Source organism: Schistocerca nitens, chromosome 1 (assembly GCF_023898315.1).
Source record: "Schistocerca nitens isolate TAMUIC-IGC-003100 chromosome 1, iqSchNite1.1, whole genome shotgun sequence".
Classification (NCBI taxonomy): Eukaryota; Metazoa; Arthropoda; class Insecta; order Orthoptera; family Acrididae; genus Schistocerca; species Schistocerca nitens.
In genome coordinates, this window is record NC_064614.1 from 578,976,805 (window position 1) to 579,000,517 (window position 23,713).

Below are 23,713 nucleotides of genomic sequence, written 5' to 3' on the forward strand. Positions count from 1 at the left end.
GCACATGTTCATGCTGTACAAACATTTTTGGAACATGGATATTGCGCTCTAACTAGCATCTTCTGCAAAAAGTAGTGTATACTGTATCATTATATGTAACCATGGCCTTGCCGTTGATGGGGGCAGCAGCCTTTTCAGTAGTTGCAAGGGCAACAGTCTGGATGATTGACTGATCTGGCCTTGTAACAATAACCAAAACGGCCTTGCTGTGCTGGTACTGCGAACGGCTGAAAGCAAGGGGAAACTACAGCCGTAATTTTTCCCGAGGGCATGCAGCTTTAACACGTGAGGCAATACTGACCCTACGACTTACCTTGGAAGCTAGATTAAGAAAAGGAAAACCTATTTTTCTAGCATTTGTAGACTTAGAGAAAGCTTTTGACAATGTTGACTGGAATACTCTTTCAAATTCTGAAGCTGGCTGGGTTAAAATACAGGGAGCGAAAGGCTATTTACAATTTGTACAGAAACCAGATGGCGGTTATAAGAGTCGAGGGCATGAAAGGGAAGCAATGGTTGGGAAGGGAGTGAGACAGGGTTGTAGCCTATCCCCAATGTTATTTAATCTTTATATTGAACAAGCAGTGAAGGAAACAAAAGAAAAATTCGGAGTAGGTATTAAAATCCATGGAGAAGAAATAAAAACTTTGAGGTTCGCCGATGACATTGTAATTCTGTCAGAGACAGCAAAGGACTTGGAAGAGCAGTTGAACGGAATGGACAGTGTCTTGAAAGGAGGATATAAGATGAACATCAACAAAAGCAAAACAAGGATAATAGAATGTAGTCAAATTAAATCGGGTGATGCTGAGGGGATTAGATTAGGAAATGAGACACTTAAAGTAGTAAAGGAGTTTTGCTATTTAGGGAGTAAAATAACTGATGATGGTCGAAGTAGAGAGGATATAAAATGTAGACTGGCAATGGCAAGGAAAGCGTTTCTGAAGAAGAGAAATTTGTTAACATTGAGTATAGATTTAAGTGTCAGGAAGTCATTTCTGAAAGTATTTGTATGGAGTGTAGCCATGTATGGAAGTGAAACATGGATGATGGACAAGAAGAGAATAGAAGCTTTCGAAATGTGGTGCTACAGAAGAATGCTGAAGATTAGATGGGTAGATCACATAACTAATGAGGAAGTATTGAATAGGATTGGGGAGAAGAGAAGTTTGTGGCACAACTTGACCAGAAGAAGGGATCGGTTGGTAGGACATGTTCTGAGGCATCAAGGGATCACCAATTTAGTATTGGAGGGCAGCGTGGAGGGTAAAAATCGTAGAGGGAGACCAAGAGATGAATACACTAAGCAGATTCAGAAGGATGTAGGTTGCATTAGGTACTAGGAGATGAAGAAACTTGCAAAGGATAGAGTAGCATGGAGAGCTGCATCAAACCAGTCTCAGGACTGAAGACCACAACAACAACATGTGTAAATTGAAGGTGGAGAGAGGAAGCTGCATTGGGACATTATTTGTGGTGGTTACTGCACCTGTCTAGTAAATAGGGCATCCTGGGTCCAAATCCCGGTCCGGTACAAATTTTCATTAGTAGCCGCCAATGCCGCGTAATGTCTCAGTCTAGCCGACAACAGTGATCCCTCCCCTTTCCTTTCCTTTCCTCTCCTCTCCTCTCCACCTTCAATTTACATATAATATATAACAGCTGTGGATTCTGTGTGGTGTCTTTTGGACATGTCCAAAAGAACAGACACCACACATTCTGTGTACTATATCTTCTGTAATCTATTTAATGCTGTCTGTTCAGTACATTATTGTAATTTTTTCTTTCTATTGTAAAGTTAATATTCACTTTGGTTGCTCAGTAATTAATTTGTTTCTTCATGTTATAGGATTCCATCCAGAAATATGTCTTATGTGTGACATTTAAAACACTGTCATATAGTACAAGAATTCTTAGTGAAGAGTAATAATCCAGTATTTCAGAGTTTGATCCCCTGTCAGTTACGGAATTTCTCTGGCATTAAATGTGAAAGTTACCTCTAACAAAATTTTGGATGTGAAAAATGCAGTGTTTCAACAGTGATAGATTTCACATTCCTACTTGCTAGCCCATTATTAAAATTTGTTGAACAAAGTGAATTCTTATGCTGTATGGTTACTATTATCTCTCTTGTTTCCATATAAATTTTATAATTCAGTTTTAAAAGGTCTCATTGTGTTAAGAATTATTCTGTGTCATAGTGTCTTGAGTGTTGAACAGAAGCCCAATAGATTAAAAAGTTGATAAATTTAATGTTGGTCTGTATCTCTCTTACTGGTCATGAACTGGTACATGTTGGAGGAAGGCTCTATAAGGTAAAACCAACCTTCAGATTGACCGACCCCTCCGTTTTTACTCTTCATTTCTGATTGCTCTCTACATTCAGACATCCATTCATTTTACATAGTAAAGCATATATATATATAACACAGATGATGTGACTTACCCAACGAAAGTGCTGGCAGGTCGATAGACACACAAACATACACACAAAATTCAAGCTTTCGCAACAAACTGTTGCCTCATCAGGAAAGAGGGAAAGTGAGGGAAAGACGAAAGGATGTGGGTTTTAAGGGAGAGGATAAGGAGTCATTCTAATCCCAGGAGCGGAAAGACTTACCTTAGGGGGAAAAAAGGACAAGTATACACTCGCGCGCGCGCACACACACACACACACACACACACACACACACACACACACACACATATCCATCCACATATACAGACACAAGGAGACATATTCAAAGACAAAGAGTTTGGGCAGAGATGTCAGTCAAGGTGGAAGTACAGAGGCAAAGATGTTGTTGAATGACAGGTATGAGTGGCGGCAACTTGAAATTAGCGAAGATTGAGGCCTGGTGGGTAACGGGAAGAGAGGATATATTGAAGAGCAAGTTCCCATCTCCGGATTTCGGATAGGTTGGTGTTAGTGGGAAGTATCCAGATAACCCGGACGGTGTAACACTGTGCCAAGATGTGCTGGCCGTGCACCAAGGCATGTTCAGCCACAGGGTGATCCTCATTACCAACAAACACTGTCTGCCTGTGTCCATTCATGCGAATGGACAGTTTGTTGCTGGTCATTCCCACATAGAATGCGTCACAGTGTAGGCAGGTCAGTTGGTAAATCACGTGGGTGCTTTCACACGTGGCTCTGCCTTTGATCGTGTACACCTTCCGGGTTACAGGACTGGAGTAGGTGGTGGTGGGAGGGTGCATGGGACAGGTTTTACACCGGGGGCGGTTACAAGGATAGGAGCCAGAGGGTAGGGAAGGTGGTTTGGGGATTTCATAGGGATGAACTAACAGGTTACGAAGGTTAGGTGGACGGCGGAAAGACACTCTTGGTGGAGTGGGGAGGATTTCATGAAGGATGGATCTCATTTCAGGGCAGGATTTGAGGAAGTCATATCCCTGCTGGAGAGCCACATTCAGGGTCTGGTCCAGTCCCGGAAAGTATCCTGTCACAAGTGGGGCACTTTTGTGGTTCTTCTGTGGGAGGTTCTGGGTTCGAGGAGATGAGGAAGTGTCTCTGGTTATTTGCTTCTGTACCAGGTCGGGAGGGTAGTTGCGGATTGCGAAAGCTGTTTTCAGGTTGTTGGTGTAATGGTTCAGGGATTCTGGACTGGAGCAGATTTGTTTGCCATGAAGACCTAGGCTGTAGCGAAGGGACCGTTTGACGTGGAATGGGTGGCAGCTGTCATAATGCAGGTACTGTTGCTTGTTGGTGGGTTTGATGTGGACGGACGTGTGAAGCTGGCCATTGGACAGATGGAGGTCAACGTCAAGGAAAGTGGCGTGGGATTTGGAGTAGGACCAGGTGAATCTGATGGAACCAAAGGAGTTGAGGTTGGAGAGGAAATTCTGGAGTTCTTCTTCACTGTGAGTCCAGATGATGAAGATGTCATCAATAAATCTGTACCAAACTTTGGGTTGGCAGGCCTGGGTAACCAAGAAGGCTTCCTCTAGGCGACCCATGAATAGGTTGGCGTACGAGGGGGCCATCCTGGTACCCATGGCTGTTCCCTTTAATTGTTGGTATGTCTGGCCTTCAAAAGTGAAGAAGTTGTGGGTTAGGATGAAGCTGGCTAAGGTAATGAGGAAAGAGGTTTTAGGTAGGGTGGCAGGTGATGCGTGAAAGGAAGTGCTCCATCGCAGCGAGGCCCTGGACCTGCGGAATATTTCACAAAATTCTAGCTTTCGCAACCAACGGTTGCTTCGTCAGGAAAGAGGGAAAGAGAGGGAAAGATGAAAGGATGTGGGTTTTAAGGGAGAGGGTAAGGAGTCATTCCAATCCCAGGAGTGGAAAGACTTACCTTGAGGGGAAAAAAGGACAGGTATACACTCGCGCGCGCGCGCACACACCCACACACACCCACACACACCCACACACACACACACATTTGTTGTTGTAAAGCGTGAGCTCTATCGCCTCTGCAACATCACATTTCATTTGCAGAATTTCCTGTTGAAATTTGTGTTTTGTATTTTCCACTCACAAATATTTATCAATTCACATTATTTCCATTTTGTTTGTGTTAAACTTGTACAATTCCTTTCACTCATTCAACTCTAAGACTTATATTATTATTTTCGTATCATCTTAATTTGTAGTAAATCATTTAATAATTACTTTTTTCCCCTTTCCATGAACAGAGTTTTCTTTTTAACTCGTGTACATTCTTGTGTTTTGTTATGCTCAGCATACATCAACTTTAAAACAATGCAATTTCACAGGTGGGACTTGGACAGTTGCACTACCAAGGAGGTCGTGGAGTACAACAGGATCATCAGAAGGCTCTACAATACTTCACACAAGCAGCAGAAGCTGGAAACCCTGTTGCAATGGCCTTTCTGGGCAAGGTGAGCTGTGGAAAGGTCAACACAGTGCTGTGTCTGAGTTCTTTGGAGTGCTGCTTGTATGAAGATAGTGGACAGTAACAGTGTAATTCCAGTACTCATTATTTTTCTGTGATATATATTGAGTATATTTTGAAAATCTATGCACTCTTTTATTCACACTCATTAATGGAACGAAGTATTCAAACTAGAGTATGTGAACCTCATTTGTCTCTTACTGATTCTTCTTTACAGATCTACTTCGAGGGCAGTGACATAGTGAAGCAGGATAATGAAACTGCATTAAAGTACTTCAAGAAAGCTGCTGAACTAAACAACCCTGTTGGTTTAAGTGGTCTGGGACTGATGTACCTACATGGAAAGGGAGTGGAAAAGGATTTGGCTAAAGCTTTCAAGTATTTTTCTCAGGCAGCTGACCAGGGATGGGTTGATGGACAGCTGCAACTTGGAAACATGTACTTCCGTAAGTAGAAAAAATGTATTTACTTTCTAATAGTCTTAAACACACTAAACCATTTGTCCATACTCATATTAGAAGTGAGAGGGCCAATCAAATATCAAATTGGCTTTATAAATTAACACACACAACGTTATCATTGCTTCTTAAACAGTAGAACATTGGCAGAAACCTGTGTATGAACTTGAACACTGTATTATTGTTTCTGTGGGGTGCATTTCAGAGGCTGAGGTTCATTCAGTTAGCTCACTACTGAAGTCCAAAAGTAATTAGTCACATGCAAAATGTGAAATAGGTTTTATCAAAGCAAAAATATGGTTGGTGTCTGTGAAATGTGGAGGATATATACAGGGTGTTTATAAATGAATATTGGGGTTTTAATGCTTTATAATATTTATTACATTAAACTTACAGTTATAAATGATATGTCAAATGAAAGAGCAACTCACAGTTTTACCAAGAACCTTGTAAATGTTCAATGTGAGCACCATTTGTCACATTGCACACACCTAGTCTACAGCAGAGTTCTTCCCAAATGTTGGTAAGTGTGTCTTCAGTGATCGTAGCAACAGCTGCTTCAGTCCGGTTTCTTAATTCAGGCAGATCTGCTAGTAATATATATATATATATATATATATACTCCGCTGTACCGGTCCCAAGCCCGGGGCCTCATTATGCAAGTGATGAGGAAGGAGGAGGGGGAGGAGTAACAACCTCGTTTAAAATACCAGAGTTCACCTGGCCCGGGTGATAGTACTCTGTCAGGGCCCCTTGCTAAGGTTACAGCGAAGACCTCAACGGTAGTGAAGGCGGAGAGAACGAATCTCGGTACGGTGGAACTAGCGGAAGAGGCACATAATACAATAAATCCACCTTGCGTCTGACTTGTAACAAGCGGGACTGTGGTCGGCGTCTGTTCACCAGAGGTGCGGCCGTAATACAAATTCTGGAACTAACTACTCCAGTCTTAACCACTGAGCTTTCCTGAGCTCAACCCTTTGATTCTAAGTACTATTATGGAGCGTTTGAGTAATTACAAAATTACCCCAGGTGGTAACAAATCCTCCGCCATCAGTGGCGCAACTAGTCTATCGGATTCTGGGGAGACTAGGCTGAAACGCTATATCCCAAACCAGAGGAAATCGAAGTCTTTTGACCGACTCATGCCCAAGGTCGAAACATTTTTTGGCACTATCAATATTAACTCTCTCTTGACACCAGGAAAACTCTATAAATTATGAGACACACTAAAAGAACAAAATATCAAAATTTTAGCCCTGCAAGAAACAAGGTTGCCAGATGAGAATACCATGGATTTTGGAAACTACCGATTGTTTAAAAGTAAAACAGACAAAAGAATTCTTAAAAACACTCCGCATCTGGGTGTTGCATTCGCAATTTCGCAAGACATTCTTGGCTCCGTAATCGAAGTAAATCCAGTAAACAACAGACTAATGACAATTTCCATGAAATGTGCAAATAAAATGTACTGTTTAATTAACGCACACATGCCTATCAACCAGGAGAATAAAACAAATCCAGAAAAAGTAAATAAGTCATGGGAAGTGTTAGAGAATACAGTCTCCAAAATTCCTCAAAATTATGTAAAGATTTTAATGGGTGATTTTAATGCGCAGTTGGGGAAAGAGAGAAAATTTAGAAAAACGGTCGGTGAATTCCCTGCACATAAATGGACCAATCAAAATGGAAAGAGGCTGGTAGAATTTTGCAGAAATTTCAATCTCAAAATTATGTCAAGTCATTTTAAGAAAAAACCTTCAAAACAAAAGACATGGCGATCACCTAACAAGGACATAGGTGAATTCCAAATTGACCATATTGCAATCTCGTATCCATGTCACAAAGAAATTTTAAATGTTCAAGTTCGTAAAGGCGCCAATATTGACTCAGACCATTACTTAACCCGTGTGAAACTAAAGCTAAAACCCCAAAATTTCAACAAAAGGACACCACTAATCCCCAAATTTGACACCAGTAAAATCCAACCATCATTATTAGCAGACGAATTTGACAAAACAAGTGCACAAAATTGGGAACAACTCAAACACAAGATTATCAAAACAGCTCAAGATCAAATTCCTTTACGAAAACACAAGAAACATGCTTGGTGGAATGAAAACTGTGATCATGCAATTAAAGCCAGACAAGAGGCATTTAAAGCATGGAATAGCAACAAGACAGAAGACACATATGATACATTCATGGCAACTAGAAAAGACACTTCAAAACTAATTAGACAAACAAAAAGACAATATGAGAATAGTCAACTCTTAGAAATTGAAGAAGATTTTCAGAAATACAACACCAGAAATTTTTATAAAACTTTTAAAACCAAAATAAAGGGGTACCAACCACAGAATCTTTGCTTCAAGAAGGAAAATGGACAGTTGGCTCTTAACAACCAAGAAAATTGCAAAGAACTTTCTAAATATTTTAAGAATCTTCTAAATTGCCCCGAGCCCACAGAAAGATTTCCACCAAAAATTCCCCAACAATGCAATCCAGTTTCACTTGCACCAAATGAAGAGGAATTCATTAAAGAAATTCATAGGTTGAAAAACAACAAAGCATCTGGTGAAGATGGAATTGTTGCAGAACTTTTAAAGGCAGCTGGTCCAAAAACCGTTAAAGAAATTACTTCAATCATGCAAAACATTTGGCAAACTGAAAAAATTCCTGATGAATGGAAAACCGCCTTGATTCACCCACTTCATAAGAAGGGAGACAAAACTGATGTTAATAATTACAGAGGAATTTCTCTTCTTCCAGTCACATACAAAATCCTCTCTCAATGTCTTCTGAACCGAGCACAACAGCAACTTGAATGGAAAATTGGCGAATATCAAGCAGGTTTCAGGCCAAATAGATCTTGCCCAGAACAGATTTTAGTCCTCAAACTAATTCTCAGACATCAAAAAATTTACAATAAAAAACTAGTTTGTACCTTTGTAGATTTTAGAAAGGCTTATGACTCAGTGGATCGTGAATCTCTTTTCCAAATTGTGAAAGAACAAGGCCTGGATCCTAAAACCATGGCAATTATCAGAGACACGCTAACTGGTACAAAATCAAAAGTAAAGTTCAGAGGAGAAATTTCAGAATCCTTTGAAATAAAAACAGGCGTGAGGCAAGGTGATGGACTCTCTCCGTTGCTATTTAACTGCGTTCTAGAAAAAGTAATACAAGAGTGGCGCGAACGAAAATTGGAGTTCAAAATTGACCAACCAGTGAAATTAGGACGAACAAATATTCGAATAGACTGTTTGGCCTTTGCAGACGACTTGGTTATTCTAACGCAGGACATCCAAATTGCTCAGAAACAAATAGAAATCCTTAAAGAAACAGCAGAAAGAGTAGGTCTCCAAATCTCATTTGAAAAAACACAGTATATGACTAGCAACAAACTGGCACCCAAACTTTTGGAAACTAAGTATGGAAAAATCAAAAGAGTTTCGCAATTCAAATATTTAGGTGAAACAATCTCAGAGACTGGTCTAGAAAAAATTGGAAATGAAATTCGTTGTCAAAAGATGGAGACAGCTTTTAGACTTACAAAAGACGTCTACAACAAAAAATGTCTCTCGAGGTACTCTAAATTGAGACATTACAACACGGTCATAAAACCAGAGTGCCTTTATGGGGCTGAAACGCTAATTTTAAACAGAAAAAAGGACATTCAAGAAATCCAAAAAAGAGAAAGAAAAGTAATCAGAAAAATTCTAGGTCCAAAATATACTGAAGAAGGAACATACAGGCTAAGAGCAAATAGTGAAATTCAACAATACACCAGCATATATTCAGATATGAAAAAACGCAGATTAAAATTTTATGGGCATATTAAAAGAATGGATGCTACCAGACTAACTAAACAAGTAGTGGAATTCTACGAAAATCGAAGTAAAGCTAAATTTGAGACAATAAAATGGATTGCTGCTATAAAAGAGGACATGAAAGAGGCAGATATAAAACAAGATGAAATTCAAGACAGAAAATTATTTAGGCAAAAAATTCATGACTGGGTAGTTGGTCAAGCTGAAAAACCAAAGAAAACTGGAACCACATGGTCTGATGAAAGGAAAAGAGCTCATTCCGAGAGAATGAAAACAATTTGGGCAGAGAGAAACTCTAAAAGAAAATAACTGAATGCCCCGTGATTGTACTTCGCGTGGTCCAGTAGGGCTCAAACGTGAATAATATATATATATATATATATATATATATATATATATATATATATATATATATATATATAACATTCCATGTGGGCAAAATATATCTAAAAACAAAGATGATGTGACTTACCAAACGAAAGCGCTGGCACGTCGATAGACACACAAACATACACACAAAATTCAAGGTTTCGCAACAAACTGTTGCCTAATCAGGAAAGAGGGAAGGAGAGGGAAAGACGAAAGGATGTGGGTTTTAAGGGAGAGGGTAAGAAGTCATACCAATCCCGGGAGCGGAAAGACTTACCTTAGGGGGAAAAAACGACGGGTATACACTCGCGTGCGTACACACACACATATCCATCCACACATATACAGACACAAGCAGACATATTTAAAGACAAAGAGTTTGGGCAGAGATGTCAGTTGAGGCAGAAGTGCAGAGGCAAAGATATTGTTGAATGACAGGTGAGGTATGAGTGGCGGCAACTTGCAATTAGCGGAGATTGAGGCCTGGTGGATAACGGGAAGAGAGGATATATTGAGGAGCAAGTTCCCATCTCCGGAGTTCGGATAGGTTGGTGTTAGTGGGAAGTATCCAGATAACCCGGACGGTGTAACACTGTGCCAAGATGTGCTGGCCGTGCACCAAGGCATGTTTAGCCACAGGGTGGTCCTCATTACCAACAAACACTGTCTGCCTGTGTCCATTCATGAGAATGGACAGTTTGTTGCTGGTCATTCCCACATAGAATGCGTCACAGTGTAGGCAGGTCAGTTGGTAGATCACGCGGGTGCTTTCACACGTGGCTCTGCCTTTGATCGTGTACACCTTCCGGGTTACAGGACTGGAGTAGGTGGTGGTGGGAGGGTGCATGGGACAGGTTTTACACCGGGGGCGGTTACAAGGGTAGGAGCCAGAGGGTAGGGGAGGTGGTTTGGGGATTTCATAGGGATGAACTAAGAGGTTACGAAGGTTAGGTGGACGGCGGAAAGACACTCTTGGTGGAGTGGGGAGGATTTCATGAAGGATGGATCTCATTTCAGGGCAGGATTTGAGGAAGTCGTATCCCTGCTGGAGAGCCACATTCAGAATCTGATCCAGTCCCGGAAAGTATCCTGTCACAAGTGGGGGCACTTTTGTGGTTCTTCTGTGGGAGGTTCTGGGTTTGAGAGGATGAGGAAGTGGCTCTGGTTATTTGCTTCTGTACCAGGTCGGGAGGGTAGTTGCGGGATGCATCCCGCAACTACCGTCCCAACCTGGTACAGAAGCAAATAACCAGAGCCACTTCCTCATCCTCTCAAACCCAGAACCTCCCACAGAAGAACCACAGGTCGGGAGGGTAGTTGCGGGATGCATCCCGCAACTACCGTCCCAACCTGGTACAGAAGCAAATAACCAGAGCCACTTCCTCATCTCCTCGAACCCAGAACCTCCCACAGAAGAACCCCAAAAGTGCCCCACTTGTGACAGGATACTTTCCGGGACTGGATCAGATTCTGAATGTGGCTCTCCAGCAGGGATACGACTTCCTCAAATCCTGCCCTGAAATGAGATCCATCCTTCATGAAATCCTCCCCACTCCACCAAGAGTGTCTTTCCGCCGTCCACCTAACCTTCGTAACCTCTTAGTTCATCCCTATGAAATCCCCAAACCACCTCCCATACCCTCTGGCTCCTACCCTTGTAACCGCCCCTGGTGTAAAACCTGTCCCATGCACCCTCCCACCACCACCTACTCCAGTCCTGTAACCCGGAAGGTGTACACGATCAAAGGCAGAGCCACGTGTGAAAGCACCCACGTGATCTACCAACTGACCTGCCTACACTGTGACGCATTCTATGTGGGAATGACCAGCAACAAACTGTCCATTCGCATGAATGGACACAGGCAGACAGTGTTTGTTGGTAATGAGGATCACCCTGTGGCTAAACATGCCTTGGTGCACGGCCAGCACATCTTGGCACAGTGTTACACCGTCCGGGTTATCTGGATACTTCCCACTAACACCAACCTATCCGAACTCCGGAGATGGGAACTTGCTCTTCAATATATCCTCTCTTCCCGTTATCCACCAGACCTCAATCTCCGCTAATTGCAAGTTGCCGCCACTCATACCTCACCTGTCATTCAACAACATCTTTGCCTCTGCACTTCTGCCTCGACTGACATCTCTGCCCAAACTCTTTGTCTTTAAATATGTCTGCTTGTGTCTGTATATGTGTGGATGGATATGTGTGTGTGTGTGTGTGTGTGTGTGTGTGTGTGTGTGTGTGTGTGTGTTGAAATACGGCTTCCCAGAAAGACACAAGTTGAAAATATGGTCACTATTTTTTTATTAACTTAAATTTGCCATATTTCGTGACAGTACCTTTTCCATTAGATGTTTGCAAGGCGATATAAGTCTTGGCTTCAGTTGTCTAAGTATGATTCCACAATGCATCGATGTCGGCTGCAGAAATGACGTGGTTCAAAGTGTTTCTCTCATTTTGGTGTTTTAAATACAGTTTCTTCTTTATAGTCAATACAAAAATAATAGTAACATAATTCAAAATTATTTAGGACTTCGACCTTCAAAATGTTCTTCCATCATCACACACCAACAGTTAGCTGCCGACTGACTATAGTCAAAGACGACTCTAACGTCAAAGATACTTTACACAATCCACAAGTTTCCATTTGTAATCAGTCTCTTTGCTGTTCTTCGATACATTTCCTAATAGTAAACAATATGCTTTCACTCTCAAAAACAGAGGTAAATTAACATGTAATTAGACAAATTATAATAAATTCTGATAAAAATATAAGAAAACATTTACACTTCGGTATCGAAAAATAAGGTAAAAAAAATAACATTTCTCAGATCCATTACAACTGCTCCCCAGGGCTTTTGTTGTTATGGACATATACAACAAAATCCCGACCACTCTCAGTAATGGATCTGTATTACACAATTAGTACACTAATGATGCAGTCTGATAACCTCTTCTAAATTTGGATTCTTTGAATCTGTGGACTTGTTACTGGCTGTTGTTGCAATGATACTTCCCCATCAATCCCATACACAAAAATTCAAGTAAAGAAATTATTTGACATGACAAATATATATGGTATAAAACATACATGAGAAATATTCTAACATACAGCATACAGATTAAAAATAATAGAAAGGTAAAACTCCTTTGCTAGAATAAGATTTAATTTAATTTTTTTTCATACATATATTTTTTTTAACTTCTGATTTTTTTTATTTTTTATTTTTTTTATTAGTCACGGTTTTTTTGTTTTTGTTTATTTTTTTTTTTTTGCTTATGATTTTCTTTTTTTACTCATGTTTTTTTTTGTTTGTATTTTTCTTTTCTTATGATTTTCTTCTTTTAGTACAGCTAAAGATACATCAGTATTATCTAAATTTTTTTTTTTTTTTTTTTTTTTTTTTTTTTTTTTTTTTTTTTTGCAATTACTTATTGTACACTTTCCTCTCTACTACAATATTACTACAAGTCACATTCTTATGAAGAGTACTTTTGCTCCCCACAGCATCAGTATAAACAACAATAAACTGCTCATATATCATGAGGCTTTATCTAAAATTGGTTTTGAAACTTATACCTTTGCATGCATGTCCTCACATGCATGCCTTCACCCACAGGGAAGACTTAGCTTCCAAAAATTAGAAAAAAAATTCAGAAATGCTCACTAGGGAGACTTTTTTTTTTGTAAAAATAGTAAAAATAAATCTTTCTCTCATTCTTTGTTACATCAGTGTTTTTTCATCAGTTTCAATTAACATGTGACTTCAAATTATTAATTTATACATGCAAATATACATACTTGGTTGTACAGGTAGTTTGACCTAACAAGCATATTCCAGTGGAGGACTTTTGTTTTTGATGATAATAGATTATTTAAATTTTTTGAAATTATGATTTCTGTTTATACAGTTTTAAAGAGACAACATTCCTGAGACCAAATAATTTCTTTGACTTAGGATACACCAAACGATAAGCATTAGGGTGTGGATTTTCTATGACTTCAAAAGGCCCAATATAGATATCAAAGAATTTTTTAATTTCTGAAGTTAACATTTTTGATTTTTCGTGAGATTTGACCAGAACAAGATCCCCAATTTTAAAAGTGGTTAATCTTACCCTATTGTTATGTCTTTTATTCCTCTTTTCCCCTTGTTTCCTCATAGTTTCCCTGACAATATCTTCTCTCTCTTGCATAGTTAAAGGTGTACATATAGGAAATTCAATAAGTTCTGATATAAGATTTGGAGGTCTAATATTAAACATAATCTCATACGGTGAAAATCCTGTGGAACTATGTTGTAGGCTATTCATAATATCTTCAAAATTTCGAATGTGCTCAAACCAAGTTGGATGTTTATGGCTACAGTAGGTTCTACAAAGTCTCCCAATTTCCCTCATATATCTTTCTGCAGGATTGGTGGACGGAGAATAAACAGATATAAGTATATGCTTCAATTTTGATCTTTCAATAAACTGTTTCCAAATTTTTGAAGTGAACTGTGAACCATTATCTGATAATATAGCTTTTGGTTTACCCACCTGTGCGAAATAATCTCTTTCAATTTTTATTATAATTTCATGACTAGTAGCTTTTTTCACTGGATATAGTTTAATTAATTTTGAAAATACATCTACCATAACAAATATGTAACAGTGACCACCTTTACTCTTTTGTAACATTCCATATAAGTCCACTGCGATAAGATCTAAAGGTTTTTCCGGAATAATGTTTTGCATCTCTCCACCACATCTTTGATTGCTCACTTTAACTCTCTGACATTTGTCACAGGTTGCCAATTCTTTTCTTACCTTCTTTCCAATATTGTAAAAATAAACATTTTCTTGTATCTTTTGAATGCACTTCTGTATCCCACAATGACCAAAACTTTCATGTATGTAAATGATCAGCTTATCAGCATCTGCCTCTGGCCAACACAGTTTCCAATTATCAGAATCTACATCTGTTCTCCGAAATAAAATCCCCTTATGTAATTTGTAAAATTTATCAAGTTTCTCATACCCCTTCTTGCCTAAACATTCTTTGATTAATTTCCAACTCTGATCCAAATTTTGATTTTTTCTAATTTTGTTACACATAGCTCTAATTGTTTTCTCATTTTCCACCCCTTTTAAGTATCTAATTTTAAATTGCTTTTCCTCCTCTTGTTCAAAAATCTCCTTTTCTCCCCCAATTGGTAACCTTGAAAGTGAATCAGCTACTACATTCTCAGAACCTTTAATGTGTTTGATTTCGAAGTCAAACTGTTGCAGAAATATTGCCCATCTGGTCAATCTACTGTGGTATAATTTGCACTCTTGTAAGTAACTCAAAGCTTTATGATCCGAAAATACTATGGTTTTATGTCCAATAAGGTAAATTCTAAATTTTGTAAAAGCCCAATGAATTGCCAAAAGTTCCTTCTCTGTGACTGTATAATTTTTCTCATGCTTGAGCAACATTCTGCTTGCAAATGCTATGGTACAATGTATCTTAACTCCATTCTCTACTCTTTCTTGAAATAACTCTGCTCCAAGCCCATAATTACTGCTATCAGTGTTCAAACAAAATGGTAAATTAAAATCAGGTCTGTGTAATAAGTGTTGCTTCCTCAACTCTTGCTTAATTTTATCAAACTCTTCCTGACAACTTTTATCCCAAACCCAAACAGTGCTTTTCTTAAGTAACTGACTTAAACATGGTGCATTCAGACTCTGATCACTTATATGTTTTCGGTAATAACCGCATAACCCAAAGAACGACTTTAATTGTTTTTTAGTCTTAGGAATAGGAATTTCTGAAATTGCTTTAATTTTTTCTGGATCTGCCAAAATTCCCTTGTCTGTGACAACATGACCCAAAAATTTTAATTCAGAAACTGCAAACTTACATTTCTCTAATTTCAATGTCATCCCCCCTTTTCTAAGTTTTTCACAAACTGACTTCAAAATCGAAAAATGTTCCTCCCAATTTTGCCCTGTAACCAAAATGTCATCTACATAAATTATCAGTTTAGACGCAAGTTCTTGCCCCAGTACATGATCCAAAGCTCTTATAAATTCGGAAACAGAAGAATTTAACCCAAATGGTACAACACAATATTGGTAACTCTTACCATTGTACAAGAAAGCAGTATATTTTCTAGAATTAACCGAAAGTGGTACCTGATGAAAACCCGAAGTTAGATCCAAACTTGACATATATTTTATATCTGTAAATTTATAGAGTAACTCATCAATATTTTCAGGATGGTCTGTCTGTCTGAACAAAATTTTGTTTAAGTGTCTAGAGTCCAAAACCAATCTTACTCCACCATCTTTTTTCGAAACTACAACTAGAGGATTATTATATGCACTGATACTCCTTTCTATTATATTACATCCTTCCATTTTTTTCAGCTCTTTCTCAACAGCAGGTCTTTTTGATATTGCAATACTGTATGGTTTTATGAAAAATGGTTCATGAGGTTTTACCTGAAGCTCACACTGATAACCCTTTACCCTACCAGGTATGTCACTGAAAACATCACTGTATTCCCACAGCAGATTTTCTAACTGTTGTTTTTGCTCCCCAGATAAATTTTGTGTTTCTGAAATTTTCAAATTTACTAAATTCCCAAATTCAACTTCATCAGTATCAAATCTATGAGTTTCAATATTCTCCAATCTATTTTCTTTTAGTAAATTGATACTGTCAAAATTTCCATTACTCTGATCACCAAGTGTGTTCACAAAATTTGTCTGAATGTATTCCCTTTCACTAGTTTCTATCAAAAGTTTTCTTCCAACCCAATCAAATGCTGTATTTACTTTTACAATCCAATTCATACCCAAAAGAAAATCCTCATTAAATTCCTGAATTACAAAACATCCATGTGTGAACAACTTGCCTTCAATTAAAAATGTCACTAAAGCCTGGCTTTTTACCAATTTACTGCTCTTCCCAGTAGCACCTTTTATCTTTACCCCAACAACTGGCATTTCAACATAATCTTTCCCCACTTTCAATTTCTTGCTTAACCTTTCAGATATTCCCGAGATCTCACTTCCTGTATCGATTAAACATTTACCAATCCATGACCCAATTTGAACTTTTATATAAGGACTGCAAAATTGATCACTTTTCTCAGAACCTGTCTCCTCATGTAATAAATCACTTTCAATTTCCCCAAACCTATACTTATCAGAATCATATGGTATATCATTATATGTATTATTTGTCACAGTTATAAAATTTGCACAAGATACAAAATTGTCATTAGTACTCTCTATTATCTCAAATAGCCAAGAATTTTCATCCAAATCACATTGTATACTATTGAAGTATTTATCCTTCAGCTTTTCAAAAATAAAATATCTCATCTTTTTCCACCACTCAGGACATACAGTTTCACATACATTAATAAGCATCTTTCTAAAGTTCTTGTCAAAAGAAATAGTTTCACTGTTCAGCCATAGATTCATAAGAAATGTGTGTGTATCATTAGTATCTGTAAAAGTTTCACTTAGGTAAGAAGTTATACATGTGTCATCGTTATTTGTGTAGTCAGATTCTTTACCAGCAACATCTAAATTCACACTTTTACATACACCCAGCTTGCGAGCTTTATTCATCCTGGTAACATCCCTGGGAATTTCTATAATATTCTCACTATTTAATCCATTTCCAACCATGTGTATACCCAACTCCCTATTTAAACTAATGAAACACCTTTCCTCAACATCATCATCAATACCATTACCATCATTATCAACTTTATCAACAACATCATTATCATTACACATATTCAGGTCATACACATTCAAATTATCCCCCAAAATATTATTTTCCTTTTCTAAAGTTACCAGATCCCTTTCACCAACATTTTCATTCTCACAGCATGCATTCTCTCTTTCATTCACACACATCTCTGAACTACTACAAATTACATCATCTGACAAAGTGTTGTTCTTTTCTGCCCAAGTGTAAAACTCTGTTAAATTAAATGAATCGCAATTACTTTTATCTACTGTATGTTCTTGTGTATTGAAAATGTTATCTTTATCATCATTATTTTCCTCTTGAAATTTCTTCAATAAGTAACAACTAATGACCTCATGTGATAGCTTAGGTTTGGAATTGTCATGTTTGGGTTTATGATAGTCACATCCATTGGTCCTTTCATCATGCTCACCTTCTGCCTCAACCTTGCGGACCTTCAAGGGGGCGTCTACTCGTTTTTTATTTCCGGTTCCTGTTTGAACTGCTGATTGTGGTTCTGCCAATATCTCTGATCAACATTTCTATTCCCATTCCTATGCCAAACATTACCTGATTGTTGGTAATTTCTATTGTACTGACCTCTATCAAAATTTCTGTGATTTTGATCCCCAAAGTGTTCTCTATTTTGTTGATTATTTCCGCGAAAATGTTGTTCTTGTTTTGGATAAAAATTATGGTCCTTCTTTTCAAAATTGCTATATCTCCCTGAATTTTGACTGACGCCATGAAAATTGTTTTGTTCCCTTTTTTGAAAGTTGTCATTTCCCCAATTTTGACCATCACCTATCTGAGTAAACCCACTGTGTGTTCTTCTTGTTACCCTATCCAACTTTTCAATATAATTGAGAAACTGCTCTACATTACTATCAGGACAATGAACTAAACTCAACTGCATTGTTGATGGCAATCTTCTCTTTAAGGTATCAATTTTGATCAAGTCATCCAAAGGTTTTGTTAAATGAATAAGTTTTTGAAGTTCACATTTGCAAAATTGTTTCATGTTCCCATCTGATTCTCTATAGTTTCGCCCATTCAAAAATTCACTTTTGATTCTAGTTTGTTTAAGATCATCCCAAAATTTTTCCAGAAATTTTGATTCAAATTCTAAAAAGGTCATCCCCAAAGTTACAATCTGGTTTGCCCAAGTCAAAGCTTCCCCTTCCAAGAATTTTTTCACAAATTTAATTTTTATTTCATCTGGTGAGTGAGGTAAAAAACAATTCTTACAATACTGCATAAAATCAACGGGATGTAAGGGTCCATCTGCCGAAAAGTGCTTCACTGGAATATTAGATACAAGATTACATGTGTTGACATTGTAATTCTTGCTTTGAAATTCAATGTCAAAACTTTCAATTTTTTCGCTAAGTTCTTTGACAGATTTTTTGTTTTCTAAATCATTGCATTCTACTTTTTCTTCTAGAGTAACCAAGCGATTGTCAATTTTTTGTTCTACATTTTTTACTAAAACTTTTGTATTCTCATCCAAATTTTTAATTTCCCCTTTTATCTCATTAAAATCAATTAAATTTATTTCCCTATCTGCCAATAACTCATTTTTTACAGTATTAATTTCACCACTCAATTTAGCATCAATTTCATTTACTTTTGCTTCCACAGATTCAATTTTTTCCTCAACACTGCCAACTCTGTTCGAAAGATCACCCACTTGGGTATTGACTGCTTGGACTTGCAACAAAATGTTATCAATTTTTTCATCCCAGTAAGTCTTATTGTCGTCAACTGATTGTCTAATTTCTTGCGTGAAATTTACAAGAAAACTTTTCAAATCAAATTGATCGGTTTTTTCTATTTTATTTGACCTGTCCTGATGTTCGAAGTCTATTAAATTACTACTTTCTACTTTAGGCACAATACTCTCGAAAATCTCGTAAGTCATTGTGAAGAACAAACATTTATACACAACAATACAAAACAAGATAAAAATATTGTTTTAACAAAATACGAGGGTTTCGTGACTTATCTGGAACACTCTTCTACTGTTGCAAAACCACGTTTTCCATCCATGTGATTGTTGACCAAAATTCTTGAAGTATTTTCTTCTGTCGAAAATTATATTTTTTGCCGAAACATTTCTTCTCCAAAACTTTTACTTCCCGATGAACACAAACACTGTAGCACACATTCTGAAAAAACTGGTATTAACACACAAAAATTTTCTTCCTCGTAGCACTGTTGAAGATCTCGTGAACACAATATCCCGGCACTGAGCCCCCAGTTGAAATACGGCTTCCCGGAAAGACACAAGTTGAAAATATGGTCACTATTTTTTTATTAACTTAAATTTGCCATATTTCGTGACAGTACCTTTTCCATTAGATGTTTGCAAGGCGATATAAGTCTTGGCTTCAGTTGTCTAAGTATGATTCCACAATGCATCGATGTCGGCTGCAGAAATGACGTGGTTCAAAGTGTTTCTCTCATTTTGGTGTTTTAAATACAGTTTCTTCTTTATAGTCAATACAAAAATAATAGTAACATAATTCAAAATTATTTAGGACTTCGACCTTCAAAATGTTCTTCCATCATCACACACCAACAGTTAGCTGCCGACTGACTATAGTCAAAGACGACTCTAACGTCAAAGATACTTTACACAATCCACAAGTTTCCATTTGTAATCAGTCTCTTTGCTGTTCTTCGATACATTTCCTAATAGTAAACAATATGCTTTCACTCTCAAAAACAGAGGTAAATTAACATGTAATAAGACAAATTATAATAAATTCTGACAAAAATATAAGAAAACATTTACACTTCGGTATCGAAAAATAAGGTAAAAAAAAAAATAACATTTCCCAGATCCATTACAGTGTGTGTGTGTGTGTGTGTGTGTGTGTGTGTGTGTGTGTGTGTGTGTGTGCGCGCGCGCGCGTGAGTGTATACCCGTCCTTTTTTCCCCCTAAGGTAAGTCTTTCCGCTCCCGGGATTGGAATGACTCCTTACCCTCTCCCTTAAAACCCACATCCTTTCGTCTTTCCCTCTCCTTCCCTCTTTCCTGATGAGGCAACAGTTTGTTGCGAAAGCTTGAATTTTGTGTGTATGTTTGTGTTTGTTTGTGTGTCTATCGACGTGCCAGCGCTTTCGTTTGGTAAGTCACATCATCTTTGTTTTTAGATATGTTTTTTCCCACGTGGAATGTTTCCTTATATATATATATATATATATAATGATTAGTAGCAATCTATCCTTTCCATAATACTGTTGATAGTGCAACCTGGGCTTTCCATTGTTTGGAAATAAAATTTAAAGTATCAGCACTGGAGAAGGATGGGAGGGAAGTTGGAGAACATGATCTTACTGACAGGCAGCACCTTGTGGCACGTTTCTACTTGGACACATTGTTGCTCAGACTATGGTTGGCATTGACAAATAAAGCAGGTGGCTTCATGCTTTCAGAATGGAATATACGCATGCACACACAGCCATCTTGTGGGAGGACAGCGGCAATCTATAGTAGCAAATTGTAAATTGAACTTGTATTACACAGAGAAGTGATGACACCCAGACAATTTATGATACCAGTAAGCCTGGGAATAGCATGGATATTTCCAACCTCAGTTGTTGCTTGTAATTAAGTTGGTGGTAGCTGTTTGGAGGGAAAGTGCCAAGAACTGCAGTGGAGCATTTGAAAATTGATTATCTTAAACTACATAATGAATGATAAGTTAAATTAATATACATCTTTTTAAAAAATAAAATCCTACTAAATACATTGTGAATATTTAAGAGTCTGTTACTGAGTATTCTCTAGCAGAATTATAGTCTGTAGGTGTTTATTCTTATGATGGTGTATGTACACAGAGTAAAATTTTTGTCATGCTGAAACACTCTGTCAGTAATAAATATTCCATTTTTTGAGGAATTTCTGATCCTGTAAATGAAATGCTCATAGTATTATACTATTATAAGCATTGTATGAAAATACTCCTTTTTGCAAACGATGTCCTGATCATTGACGAGCAATTTTAAATTTTCCCCTAATGATCAGCATATATTCAGACAAGAATAAAATCCATTTTTCCTCAATTCTGTATCTTGTTTTACTTTCTTATCCCCCTCCCCCCAACACTATTTCTGCTCCTCCTTTTCTTATTCCCCAGGATAGGACACTCCTTTTTAACCATATTGAGTTTGGATACTCCCATATTTCATATGACAGACTGATGATGAAAATCATAAAAATCAAAGATGTGGCTTGTACATGGATGGACGGAAATTATGAGATGTGCTGATGAAAGCTTACAGGTGCAACTACTGGCTGGCCTGATGTCCATTAGTGAACCAAAGTTTCTTAAGTGTTTTGCCACATTCATAAATTAGTGTTTCAAAGACAAGTAGCATGATGTCTCTGTTGATAGTTAATGTTCCCTATCATCACTAATGGGAAGTGATATTTCTGTATCTAGAAATTTTACATTGATATGAGTTGAGAGGTAGAAGCTTATTTTAAGATGTTTGAAAAAAAATTAAAAAAATAAAAAAAACTGTTAAAGAAAGGTAATGCATTTGAAATGATGTTGGAAGAGGAGAAAAAAGTGAATAGTGACTTGTATATGAGGAAATTTTTGAGTTCATATGTAGTACGTCTAAAGTCACTGGGCTGTTGTTGGTTTTACACTCAAACAGTTGTGTTACAAAAATATTCTTCAGAAAATCAAAGTTAGAAATTATTGTCGAATAGACACATGCCACACTTACTTATGTGACCATATTTGGCACTAGTTTTTTAAGTGCAAAATAATAGTTATCCTTATCCTTACTCGTGCAGTAACATTACAATAGTTTGATATAACTTATTTAATTTTTATTAATCTTATCACAGGAGGCCTAGGAGTGCGTCGTGATTACAAGTTGGCGAATAAATACTTCAGTCTTGCATCACAGTCTGGTCACATTCTTGCATTCTACAATTTGGCACAGATGCATGCGACGGGAACCGGTTTAATGCGGTCATGTCCAACAGCTGTTGAGGTGAGATGTTAAAATGTTGAGTTTTATTACTTACTGAAACTGCGTAACTGTAGTCTCTGATTTTAAATTGGATGTTGATAAATTTAGTTAGTGAAATTTCAGATGTTTCCAAATGAATAGTTATATCTATTTGTCTATTGTATTTTTATTTTAGCTTTTCAAAAATGTCGCAGAAAGGGGAAAGTGGGGTGAGAAATTAATGGAAGCACACAATCACTACCGAGAAGGTAGATATGATGAGGCATTTGTTACATATGCATTACTGGCAGAACTTGGTTATGAGGTTGCACAAAGTAATGCGGCCTTTTTATTGGACAGAGGTGAGTCCCTTTAATTCATAAAGTGTATAGTGCTAAAGATGAAATGGCAGTGAGTCACCTCTTTCTCAGAGTTGTCTTGATCAAAAAAGTTTCAAAGTCTGGTTCGAAAAAAAAAAAATTGTGCTGGAAATACTTTATAAACGAGAATTAGATTTGCAATATCAAATTATTAAGTAATTTCTACAATGAGGTTACAGCTTCAGTTATATTCCACCAAGAGCATGAAAATTAAGAATTAAACGATATATTAGCCCATTTTTCATGCTGCTTTGACAGAGATTTCTTTATCACATAATTGGAATGCACTGGAACCACTATCAAAATAAAGATGATTATTTTATTTCACCAGGATATCACTGGTTCTCTAACAAAGAACTGAATGAATGAAAGAGCTAGTGTAAGAAAATGAAGAAATTAATAATAGTAAAGTGAAGACACAAGATAATAACAATAGCTTGAAGTTCATTTGTTAAATAAATGTTGTGTTCAAAATTAAATATCCAGTTAGCTTTAAACATGGAATCTATAATCATTGTATATTCCAAGTTAGACAACTTAGTTGAACATAACAACCAAACATTGATTTTCGCAATGTGTACCGTATTTACTCGAATCCAAGCCGCACTTCTTTTCTGGTTTTTGTAATCCAAAAAACCGCCTGCGGCTTAGAATCGAGTGCAAAGCAAGCGGAAGTTACGAAAAATGTTGATAGGTGCCGCCACAACTAACTTCTGCCGTCGAATATATGTAGTGCTACACAAGCATGCTTTGTGGGCACAAAGATAAATACTGGCGCCAAAACCTCTGCATCAGTAAATAAATTTAAAAAAAAGGTAGAAGACGAGCTTTTTTTTTTCTCCGCCCCGAGTTTCGACCACTGCATTTTCATACATTATCCAACGAAGTAAATACAAATTCCGTATTGTTTATCTTCAAATGTAGCAGAATTTCAATGTACTACGAAAATCCAACTGGCAAGACTGTTAGGGATGTTTGTCAATATGGCCAACTCTACGTTCCGAGTTTTTTCCTACCTGTGAGAAGAGATGGTTGCTAATAGGAACCTGATGAAATGTGAATCACATGCAGTATTCT

General features: G+C 37.4%; 1 protein-coding gene across 1 annotated transcript in view; it reads left to right on the forward strand.

Annotated features, from left to right (window-relative positions):
- LOC126255260 (protein sel-1 homolog 1-like) overlaps positions 1 to 23,713 on the forward strand; it is an 88,059-nt gene that overhangs the window by 54,514 nt on the left and 9,832 nt on the right. Inside the window, exons 5-8 of the mRNA XM_049955379.1 lie at positions 4,738 to 4,863; positions 5,095 to 5,323; positions 22,150 to 22,298; positions 22,453 to 22,618. Coding sequence (XP_049811336.1) covers positions 4,738 to 4,863; positions 5,095 to 5,323; positions 22,150 to 22,298; positions 22,453 to 22,618 — 670 coding nt within the window. The remainder of the gene's footprint in view (positions 1 to 4,737; positions 4,864 to 5,094; positions 5,324 to 22,149; positions 22,299 to 22,452; positions 22,619 to 23,713) is intronic.